General features: G+C 41.2%; 1 protein-coding gene across 4 annotated transcripts in view; it reads right to left on the reverse strand.

Moving 5' to 3' along the window:
* GFRA1 (GDNF family receptor alpha 1) overlaps nucleotides 1-12,724 on the reverse strand; it is a 205,153-nt gene that overhangs the window by 60,779 nt on the left and 131,650 nt on the right. For all 4 annotated transcript variants that reach the window (XM_059398666.1, XM_059398669.1, XM_059398668.1 and 1 more), the window contains one exon: nucleotides 482-818. In XM_059398666.1, coding sequence (XP_059254649.1) covers nucleotides 482-818 — 337 coding nt within the window. The remainder of the gene's footprint in view (nucleotides 1-481; nucleotides 819-12,724) is intronic.

The following is a 12,724-nucleotide window of genomic DNA, read 5'->3' on the forward strand; positions in this document are numbered from 1 at the left end:
CTTTTCAGGGATGGACACAGCTCAGGCTCTCGCGATGGTCTCTCCCAGGCTTAGACCTTGACTGTCAAGAGCCTCTCTATTTGCCACTCCCCCCCCACCACCAACTGAGTTAACCCCTAAGATCCCAGCAGCAGCCCAGAGTTTGCTGAGTGGGCGTGAGTTTGCTGAGTGGGCGTGAGTTTTCACGCTCACCTGGCCTCAGGTGACCCTCTGTGCTTACTAAGCACCCCTCAAAGCATTCCCCAGTTAAAGACGGGAACATCCCTCATTAAAAACGCCTGACTAGCTCTGGAAGAACCTGGGGCCGAGGGTCGAGGTCTGTTTCTGGCCAGCAGGCTCCACTGCCTGCCCTCCCCTTGGCTTCCCTGCCCCAAACAGCCGCCCTGTAGAAACCCAGAAAACAGGAGCTCGGCCAGGAAAGCAGCCGCAAAGGTTCTCCCGGCCGAGCTCCTTCATCACCCAGCCCCCAGCGCCTGCTTACCTGCAGATGTAATTCGTCTTGCAGGAGTCCTGCAAATTCAGGCAGTTGGGCTTCTCCCTCTCCTCGTAGGAGCACACGGGCACGATGGTCTGCCGCCGCCGCTCGGTGCACGCGATGTCCCGGCAGGAGCAGAAGAGCATCCCATAGCTGTGCTTGGCGGGGACCTTGTCAAAGAACTGCCGCAGGGCCTTGTGGCACTTGCGCCGGTTGCAAACCTCGTTGGACATGCTGGTGGTGCACGGGGTGATGTAGGCGGACCGGTACTTCTTGCAGGTGTCGTCGAGGTTACAGGCCTTGGCGGCGTCCAGGCAGCTGTTCCCCTTGGGCACGGGCTCCACTGCAGAGGAGAGAAAGGCAGGCGTGACCCCAGGGTGGGGGGCCCCGAGGCTCACATTCGCTCTGTTCTACCTGAGGCTCGGCCAGGTCCCGGGCGATGCTGGGAGCTCTGATCAGCTCTGTGTCTTGAAGCTAATAGGTAATGAGTTCGTGACAAGGAGAAAGTATATGGAGTGCAAAGGCTGGGAGCCCAGGGCAGCCCACAAGCCCCTAGCAGTCCCTTAGATGGATAATTAGGTAGTACTGAGTGAGGCCAAAAGGAGCCAAAGGAGCCGAGGCACCTGCCTGACGAGGTATAAACAAGGCAACAGGAGAACACGTTTCCAGCTCCTGGTTGGTAAACTGAAATTAGGATAAAAGAAAAAGGCAACAAATTATATACTTGTTCATTATACAGTATATAAAATGATATGCTGAATCTAAGTATAATTGCCATGCAATCCTCCAGGAATATAATTATGTAATAAATGCATATAGTACATGCTAATTACTATATGATTACAGAGTAATTACATGGTTATTTGAGCCCAGAAGACAAAATATTACGCCAGCTCTCTAAACAGGAAGAAGTAACTACAGCGAACTTGTGTTTAAGTTCTAGCTCACTGGCCATTGGAAGAAAACCAGAATACATTACGTGAAAATTTGCAAACCTCAATTACCACTTAACCTGCCACATACAATATGTGGGATCCATGAGTATTGAGGGCTGCAAACTAGAAAAATTCAGCGAGGATTCTGGATAGGATTTCAATGGGCTTACAAACCATAGGCCTCAGGAATCTTAAAAAACATATGTTGCCTTCTACCCAAGCTCTCTGTGCTCGTGCTCAGAGAAAACAGGGTTGTCCACTGCCATGCTGCCCACTGTGCCTGGAGAGAGAGCACAGGGGAAGCAGGGCCCACTGCAGCAGCCAAGCGGACTGGCGGACAGGCCCAGGCCCAATGCCACAAGTTAAAAGATGAGCAGACAAGGTTAATGTAGCTTGACATGATGACACAGGTGTTTTCACAGGAGGGAAGTGATGGAAAAACCTTGTAGGGCCTGGTTATAAGGGGATCCATGGAAAACCCATCATTAGGTGTAGCAGTGACCTTCTGGAGACAGCAAAGAGGTAGAAGACAACCTCGCTCAGTTGTGAGAATTGTTTTCCCCACACCCTTCCACTAAGTTCCTGCTCAGGCCTCGGCCCCTGCTTTGGTTCTGGAACGCCCTTTCATTCTCCTTGTGCCCTGGTCAGTGGGGGCCACGAAGGCATTTGGGAAATTACAAGAGGCCAGAGAACTGATTAAGAGAGGAGAAAGGATCCAAAAGACAGGGCAGTGCACTTAGTGTACATTCAAAGGGCACATGGCACATTCCCCAACCTTAAAGAAGGCAACCCTGCCAGCAGTGTGACAAGGATGAACCGTGAGGGCATTATGCTAAATGAAATAAACCAGTCATAAGAGGATAACTACTATATGACTCCACTTACAGGAGGTTCCTAAAACACTCAAGCTCAGACAAACGGAGAGTACAATGCTAATGGCCGGGGCTTGAGGAGGCAGAAATGGGGAGTTTCTATTCAAGGCACATCAAGCTTTAGTTACGCAAAAGGAGTAAGTTCTAGAAGTCTGCCATCCAACATCATGCCTACCGCCAGTGCTGCTGTATTGTACACTTAAAAATCTGTTGAGAGGGTAAATCTCCTGTTAAATCTTCTCACTACAATTTTTTTCTTAAATGTAAGTAAGTGAAGGGCACACAAAGAGAGTCTACATTTCAGGCAGCGAGAAAGACCCCCTGTTTCATGATGGTGTGTCTTGCTTTAAGAAAGCCCAGTATGCAAAAGTCTGAAGTCGCCCAATTACACCCTGGCACCACGAGCCAGTACCCTAGTATGCCTTAGGTTCGTGTTTCTGCGATGACATCTGAATCCAACTATTTAATGTGAAGGCAATAAACAAGACATGCAGCCCTTCTTGGGTAAGCAGGACAAGAAGCCAGCGGCCGCAGAGATCCCTGTTGCTTTAACAAGCACACCTGGTACATTTTCTCCATCACGACCTTCCCAGACCAGCTTCTCTCTGGCTCCTCTGCCTTCACACTCAAGCTCCTCTGCACTCAAGAAATGAAATAGGCACCATGTGCCCGGACGGCATCACCAGGACCTACAGGCCTTGGTAACCCTTCCTGTCTTTTCCTCTTTTGAGACTTTTAATGTTGTGCTGTTGGGCCCGTCAACAACAGTGGTTTATATTCTCAAAGGTCTAGAGTTTCACAGAAGATTTCTAAATTATCCATTTTTCATGAGAGTCTAAAATAAATTAATATAACCAAAGACCAAATTCTGGACCATCTGGATTAGGCCCTGCAGGCGAGATACAGGAACATAATTTTACTGCCTGCATTTACACTTGTCCTGGTATTCAATGGTGTTTTACGATCTCTAGCTAAAAAGGGAAGAATAGAGGTGCAGAGAGGCACCTAACACCTAAATGATGTAGCCAGTGATATAGGAACAAACAGTTGACAGAAGTTCAGATGGAGGAAAATGGCGGAAGAATTAAGTCATCACATGACAGCCAGTAACACAGGCCTGCTCAACTCCAGAAAACTCAGGCTGACACAGGAGTCTATCCCAATTGGAAGCCCTGATTTAGCTTCAACAAAATGGTATTTTACCCCTTACATGAATGTCATTAACTTGCATTTCATTGTTTACAAAGTTCTGTTCCTATTTAATTTGTGTGTATTGTTTTTACAGTTGTGTAAAATTACAAAATAAAAGTGTATAGTTCTGGGGCGCCTGGGTGGCTCAGTGGGCTAAGCCGCTGCCTTCGGCTCAGGTCATGATCTCAGGGTCCTGGGATCGAGTCCCGCATCGGGCTCTCTGCTCAGCAGGGAGCCTGCTTCCCTATCTCTCTCTCTCTCTGGCTGCCTCTCCGTCTACTTGTAATTTCTCTCTCTCAAATTAATAAATAAAAGCTTTTTAAAAAAAAGTGTATAGTTCTATGTTCATGTGTCAAATAAAATTATAGTAAAAAATTATAAAATTAAACACATAAGGTCAAGGAAATTTATTTTTCTTTCTTAAAGTAATCTGTATAATATATAAGTTTTTTTTTAAAAATTGGTCTGGAGAGAGGCTCCTTGACATGGGTCTTGGCAATGAAATTTGGGATATGACACAAGCAACAACATCAAAAATAAACAAAGGGGATGATATCAAACTAAAAATCTTCTGCACAGCAAAGGAAACCATTAATACCATGAAAAGGCAGGCTATGAAATAAGAGAAAATATTTGCAAATCATATATCTGATGGGGGTTAATATCCAAAATGTATAAATAACTCAGACAACTCAGTAACAAAGTAATAATTATGATAATAATAATAATAATAATTCCATTTAAAAATGAGCAAAAAGCCTAAATAAACATTTTGCCAAAGGAGATATTCCGATGGCCAACAGGTACTTGAAAAGATGCTCAGCGTCACTAATCATCAAGGAAATGGATATCAAAACCCCATTGAGCTATCAAAGTACACCTGTTAGAAGGGCTAATGTCAAGCCAAGAAATAATAAATTGTGCGGGGGAAAAGGGAACCTTGGGCACTGCAGGTAGGATTGTAAATTGACACAACCATTATGAAAGACGGTGTGGCTTTCTTTGAAAAATCAAAAATAAAACTATCATGTGATCCAACAACTCCACTTCTAGGCATACATGTGAAGGAAACCAAATCACTATGTCAGAGAGATCTGAACCCCTATTTTCACTGAAATGTTATTCACAATAGGCAAGACATGGAAACAACTGAAGTGTTTGTCAGTAGATAAATGGGTAAAGAAAACAGGCTGTATATACACACAATGGAATAATATTCAGCTGTAAAAAAGGAAATCCTGCCATGATAAGTAACAAAAGTCAGATAAAGAAAAATACAGTATGATCTCACTTTTATGTGGCATCTAAACACACACACACACACACACCATCAAAAAAACCAAACTCATAGGAAAAAAAAAAATCAGCTTTGTAGTCACCAGAGGCAGGGGAAGGTGAACTGAATGTAGGTAGCCGAAAGGTACAGACTCTGAGTTATAAGATACATATGTGGGGCGCCTGGGTGGCTCAGTGGGTTAAAGCCTCTGCCTTCGGCTCAGGTCATGATCCCAGGGTTCTGGGATCGAGCCCCACATCGGGCTCTCTGCTCTGCGGGGAGCCTGCTTCCTCCCCCCTCTCTCTCTGCCTGCCTCTCTGCCTACTTGTGATTTCTCTCTCTCTGTCAAGTAAATAAAATCTTAAAAAAAAAAAAAGATACATATGTAATGGGAAATGTCAAGTAAATAAAATCTTAAAAAAAAAGGTACATATGTAATGGGAAATGTCATGTACAACATGATGACTATAGTTAACAATGTTCCATGCTATATCTGAAAATTGCTAAGAAAATAAATCCTAAAAGTTCTCATCAAATACACAAAGACAATTTTTTCTTTTTCTGTGTATCTATAGGAGGTAACAGATGTTAACTAAACTTGTGATTATCGTTTTGCAATATACATAAGTCGAATCATGATGCCATACATTTCAAACTTCTACAGAGCTGTCTGTTAATTATATCTTAAGAAAATTAAAAGAAAAACATTGGTCTAGTGTATTCCTGCTTTATTACAATAATGTCAGCTTCCTTTTTGAAGTTGGTAAAACTACATACACCATGATTTTTTCCTTCTTAATGTTACCAAAAAGAAAAGCGATATCTTAAAGTAAAAGCTCTGTACAAAGTGGGAATAGAATGAATTATTTTATGTCCAAACCAACTGCTTAAATTTTACTTCATTTAGCAAACTCACTTTCAGCTGATTCAGTTTTCATCAATACATAACCCAGCCAGAGCACCATCTCTTTACCATTATTTCAGAGCCTGTGACAAATCCAGAATGCACAACCTGAAACATTCAGAGAAGCAAACAAAACAAAACAAAACAAGTGAATTGATGTCCTGCACACAGGTCAGTGTGTGACTCGCTTTTTGTTTCTGATTCTCATTCACACAAAATATTCTCATGACCCTTTTTCCGACTTTTTATGTGAGGCCAATCTTACCCAAAAAGCAGAACCTGGTAAAGACGAAAGAAGAAAACTGCAGACTAATATTCCTTACGTAGATTCAAAAAGTTCGGTAGATAGCATTTAGCAATATGTTAAAAGGATAACGTACCAAGCTCAACTTGGGTTTATCTCAGAATGTGAGGCTGGTTTAATATTTAAAAATTAACATAATTTATCATATTAACTAACAAGAAGAAAACCATATGGCCGCTTATGTGGACAAAGAAAAAGTGTTCAACGAATTTCAGCACTCCTTCCACAATAGAAAATGCTCAGCAATCTAAGAATAGTAAAAAACCTTAATCTGATTAAGGGCATTTATGAAAAACCTACAAATAAAAATCATATTAATAGTGAAATATTGACTTTTCCCCCATAATGTTAGAAACAGATGAAAGATATTCACTCTTACCACCTGTAGTCAACACTGTTGGACTAGGACTAGAGGCCCTAACCATTGCAATTAAGCAATGAAAAGAAATAAAAGGTGTAGAGATTGGAAAGGATGACATGTCTATTTGCAGATGACTTGGAAAATCTTAAATAATTTACAAAACAACTATTAGAATCGGTAAGTGTATTTACCAAAGTCAAAGGATATAAAATTATCTATAATAACCAGTTGCATTTTTTAAACTATTAACAGAGTTTTAGGAAATAAAATTTAAAAACATAATTTCATTTGTAAGAGAACCAAAAAAGGAGTGCTTAAAAATGAACAAAAGACATGCAAGATCTCTACACTGAAAACTAAAAAGCACTGCTGATAAAATTAAGGAAGATCTAAATAAATGGAAATAGATACCATGTTCATGGATCAGAGAACTCAGTATCATTAAGATACCAGTTATCTTCAAATCATACTATGTTTTGACATAGGCAAGTAGATTCTAAAATTTATATGGAAATGCCAATGACATAGCATAGTCAAAGCAATCTGAAGAACAACAAAGTTGAAGGAGTTTATACTGATCCCAAGATTTACCACAAAGCTGTACGCATCAAGACAGTGGGGTACAACACAGGCATCAACAAGTCAATAAATGGAACATAAAACAGAACTTGGCTTAAATACACCCACACACCTAGAGTTATTTGTTTTTTGACAAAGTCACTAAAAAATATCTAACAGTATTAGAATGATTAAAAATCAATGTAAAAAAATAAAAACAAAACCCCTTATTTCACACCATACATAAAAATTAATACAAGATGGATCACAGACTTAAACCTAAAAGTCAAAATCACATTTTTTTAATGAAAAAAAAAGATAATATTGGAAGTAGGCGAAGATTTCTTAGGACCACGGAAAGCCAAAACATAAAAGAAGAAAATTGGTATGTGAGATTCCAATAAAATTAAAAAGCTCAGCTCATCAAAAGACAGTGATAAAAAATGAAGAAAAGGAACAGACAAATCACAGACTAGAAGAAAGTAATTGCAAAACACTATCTGACAAAGGACCAGTATCTAAAACATATGTAGAATACCCAAGACTCAACAATAAGAAACAATCCAATTAAAAAGTAGGTGAAACATGTGAGCAGACACTCCACAAAAGAAGATATATGAATGGCCAATAAGCACATGAAAAGCACTCAGGATCACTAGTTATCAGGCAAATAAATGGAAAAGAAAACCACAATGAGATGTGCTATACACCCACCACAGTGGTTAAAATTAGTCTGACAACCCCAAATACTTTCAAAGATGTTGAGCTTCTCCATTGTTGGCGGGAGTGTAAAACAGTCCAATCATTTTGGGAAGCTACTGGGCAGGTTTTTAATAAAAGGAAGCATACCACTACCCTATAACCCAGTATTTCCACTTCTAGGTATTCATCCAAGAGACATGGGGATATATGCCCATAAAAAGGAATAAGAGTACAATTATACTATATTGATAATAATCAAAACTGGAAAAACAGCTCACATATCCATTAATAGGAAAACAGCTACACAAGCTGTGGTCTCTTTGTGCGGTGGAATACCACTCAGAAATAAGAACTCATGAACTACGAAATACACACAATAGCATGGATACATCTTTAAAAATACTACACTGGGGGCGCCTGGGTGGCTCAGTGGGTTAAAGCCTCTGCCTTTGGCTCAGGTCATGATCCCAGGGTTCTGGTATCAAGCCCCGCATCGGGCTCTCTGCTCAGCGGGGAGCCTGCTTCCTCCTCTCTCTCTGCCTCTCTCTCTCTGCCTCCTTGTGATCTCTGTCTGTCAAATAAATAAATAAAATCTTAAAAAAAAAAAAAAACTACACTGAAGGAAAAAACAAAAGTCTTACACAAAGAGTACACACTGAATGAGTCTATATATGTTCACTTCTAGGGCAGAAAAACCCAATTTATGATGAAAAACATCAGAAGAATGGTTGCTTCTAGAGGTTGGAGGGGGGAATTGGCTGGGAAGGGGCAAGAGGGAACTTTCTGGAGTGACGGTAACTTCTATCCTGATACAAGTTTGAGTCAATGCCCACAGAATGGTACACTTAAGGTTTGTACATATACCAATTTTACCTCAAAAGGAATAAATATTAAGCAAGGATTAAGAACTGGTCACTAACAGGTATGCTAAAGCATGTAGAGAAAATATACTGATATCTGCATTTTAAAAATGTAGTGATGGGTCAAAAGAAGGATGGATACATGGATACTTAGCGAAGCAACTGTATTCTCATTTAATGATAGAATCTAGATGGGTTAACTGTAGAATTTTTTTCCACACATTTGAAAACATTCAAATAAACAACTGGAAAAAAAAATAGCCCCAATCCATATAAATCCTATTATAATAAAAAGTTTATTTTAACATGCACAGGATATGGAGCAACTCTTGGCACCCCTGAGCCTCCTTTCCCGGTTAAACACTCCTGAAATCATAGGAGACGTAAGTAAGAGTTGAGTTTTCACTTGGTAAGAAGATTGATTCCCGTTATCTATATTTGACAGACACCCCCCACCCCCAGTGCACGCACAAAATGCTACATTGAGGACTCCAGGTCAGAGGGAGGAACATGCAGAAGGATTCCATTTAGGCCACTTGAGTCACACCCAATTCACCATCCGCTCACACGGCGCGGGGAGGAGCAGGAGCGCGCCTGTGTTTTATGGGCTGGGCACACGCGCCTCCTCGCCGGCGCGGGAAGGCTTCCGGACAGCTTTGCCATAACTCTGAGTGCCATCCTCTCCACAGCTCATTTTAGAGCTCGGCACTAAAATGCTGCTTTCCCCTCCTCCCTTCCGTCTCTAATCTCTCCCTCCATCTGCTGTTATTCATTCTTTAACTTGGTAGAATGTCTGGGATGCTGCCTGAATGGGGAGTATTCTCAGAATGAAGGCTGTTTACTAGAAATCCTTTTTTCTTGTGGGAGGACGCGTGTGTGTGTGGGCTGTGGAGGCTGAGAAGCTCCTTTCCAGCATCAGCCTCGCCCTGTGTTCTGGAGAATGCCACCGAACCAGCTTTTCCTTCCAAAGTTGGATAAAACCATGCTGTTACTTTGCAGGTTATGTACTGCTTTTCTCGATCATCATTCTGAGGCTCTTTGGCTGTGTTCACATCTGATGTGACTTATTTCCTGTTTTCTTGGGCACATGAGGTAAAACCTGCATAGCGAAGGGAGGGCCAGCTCCCAGAGCTGTGGAATATAAAAGGGTCAGGTGTTGCTGAAAAAAACAATGAATTAATTAAGAGTCACAGATTTTAAATGTGGTCCAGTCATTCCATGGTCTTCAAACAAGTCAGCTTTCCCCTGGTGGACCTCAGTTTCCCCATTTGGGAGATGATATATCCACGTTCCCTTTGTGCCTCAAGGTTCTTTGATTTGACAGTTATAATTTAAGAAATGCCTTTTCTGATTATGACATCAAGTATTTAGGATAAAACTTGAAGATCGGGAACACAATGTTAAAAAAAAAAAAAACACACACACAAAACCTGGTGCTCGAAAGTGCAGGGCTCTTGGCTATGTGCTATTTCAAAGAGGACATGGACCAACATTTCCAACCCTGACCTACAGGCAGAGCGAATGTAAAACATCCCTCCAACGCTGGGAGACATGGAAGTGTCAGGCATGAATAATGCACCAGAAGAAGCTTTCACATTCTAAATTCCTTTGGAGCGAGGAACTGCCTTTATTCCAAGTACAATCCTCACACTGTCCCCAATCAAAGAGGCTATCACTGTGGCCACAGCCCCTCACTACTTACACTTAGATTTATACTTAGAAAATGCCACCGTTATTGGCAGATGCTGGAGGTAGCTAACGAGTCAGAATGATTCAGGAGGAAACACAGATGGAAGCAACTAGAAATCCATTGCTGTAGATTATGAGGTGGAATAAAACAGTAAATATATTAAAATCTGCATGGCCTGCATGATGTGGTTTATCAAGAAGAAGGTTCATAAGGCGCGTGGAGAGAACGTTTATGAAGGCCTGCCAATTTCTGGGAATCTTTCTGTCTTTCTTCTTTTGGGCAGCAGAAGCGAAGTCACCACCGGTTTCCTCTTTCTTTCTGACATGATTAATTACCATGTTAACATAACTAGCGTTCTTCTCCTAATAGGATCCCTCTCACGTGTTATTCCAGCAAATAAGCAAATGGGCAAAAGCTTCAAGATCTTCACAGAGTAGAACAGGCTTTTCTGGAAGCTTACATCTACAGTCCGGTCTTCTGATACCCACGCGTGTCAGATGGCAAATCCGATCACACAGGTTGCGACCTTCACAATCGATCCTTCAAGAGCTTGGCCTTTTCCAGATGGGGTGCTAAAGATTACATTTAAAACGCACATGTTGCCCCTTTGGAGCCCATTTTGTCTTCACACACCGTTCCAGGCATATTGTATTACACCATGATGGATTTCCTCCTCCCTCGATTTTTTTTTCCCCCCTATGTTACACAACTATTCTGAGCCTCGAGCCATGCCCATGTTGTCTCTGGGGTTCACAGTGACTGAATTATGCTGAAGACCTGTGAATTGGGAAATAACGCTTGTGTCTGATGAAGACCGTGCCCAAAGTGAACCACTAGTCATGGGCTCACTCGGTGCTCACTCACCCCAAGCTCACCCTGATCAACCCTCCATTTTCATAATGCGCACCCTGGGGTCCACCACCCCCATCTGTACCTAAAAAAAAAAAAAATCAGATGCCTCCTGTAAGTGGTATGCAAGTCGCATGCTTGCTGCTGCTAGATGATGAATAGTGCTGTCTCAGCAAATGGGATCATTACATTTTTAATTAACCTTTCCAACCTCCTCCACCTCTTCCTTTTGTTATACATCAGATCTCTGAAGTTTTCTCTTGTTTATGTTCAACTAGGTTGGAAATACAGGGATGAGAAAGGATAGCAGGTGACGCAGGAGGGGTTGCCCAGGTGAGAAGGCTCGCGAGGTGCCATGCCTCATGGTGCGCGGAACATGGGGACAGGCGCTCCGAACTCGGTGGCTGGGTTCCCACCTAATTTTTGTTTTGGCAGCTTTGTGTTATTTAATGGCCTTGGCTACCAGGAAACTGGCTTTTTAAAATCTCTTTCAATCTAATTATAATTACGGTGTATAAATCATACAATGATCGATTATAAAAATCTCAGGTTCATAAATATTTAACTTAGCATTTAAATCCACACTGCAGGAGTGCATGAAATTTCTGAGCCCATCTCTCTGCAAACAACTGCTTTATTACAGTTCCAATGCCAATTACTGAAAGCTGAACCAAGTTTGTCTTGCGGCACACTCAGGCACATATCTGAGTACCACGGCTCTCTGCGTATTAAGATGGCACGGTTTCGTTATTTCTAAAATATGCATGCCTCTCATTAAAAAGATATTCTGCAAAGTCTTCTAGTGTCATCTTTTAATTCCTCAAGTATGGAGAGACACAATTATGATATTACACATAAAAACACTCGTTAAAATATATTTTATCTAATGTAAGATTGATTCTGAGATAATTGAGGTCAGATTTGTTTGGAAAATGTATTGTGATATGCGCAGACTCTGATGCAAAGAGGAAATGATCTTCTCCGAGAACGCGAGCAAAACAGCTAAATATTTTTCAGCAAAATCATAAAGCCATAATTGGATTTCAATTTAGTAATAGTCGGCCCAAGACAGGCCATTTTTAATAATCTAATTATGTGTTCAGGGCCTACCCCAGAACTCAACGATGGCTTCAGAACTATTAATTGTACTCAATCCTGTTGCATCTTCAACCATGAAATTTGCTATTACATGTAGGATTGGCTCCTAGTTATGAGTATTTTTTTTCCAATCTCAGATAATCTTTAAAACATCCCCCCAAAATGCCTTCCTCATTCATTTTCTACAAGTGAACTATTTTAATGACTTTCTCTGGACCAGAATCCTTGAACCCAAGGAGCTCAGATGCGTTGTCCTTCTACAGAAAAAAAATTCACAATGAGATCTACAAAAATCTTCCCTATTTTTATGAAGACACAAACAACAGCCCTTTGCTTTTGTCTGATTTTCATTAATTAAAGGTATTTAATTGCTAACATCTCATTAGCAGTAAAATTAATGAGTACTTCAACTACAGAAAAAGATCTGCATGATAATGTAAACTTAATTCATTTTATGAGTACAAACTGTAGCTCTACTAATATTTAGGCTGTGCAAACTCCAGTGATATTTAGCCATTTCAACAGTAAAAGGCTAAACACGCCTTCAAAACCAGTGCTACTTCTCTCCAGAGAAAATCACTGGATGTGAGTCAAACAGGTAACAAAGATTCTAGCTCCCTCTGCCCTCTTTCACTAACATATCATCTCC

Source organism: Mustela nigripes, chromosome 4 (genome assembly GCF_022355385.1).
Source record: "Mustela nigripes isolate SB6536 chromosome 4, MUSNIG.SB6536, whole genome shotgun sequence".
Classification (NCBI taxonomy): Eukaryota; Metazoa; Chordata; class Mammalia; order Carnivora; family Mustelidae; genus Mustela; species Mustela nigripes.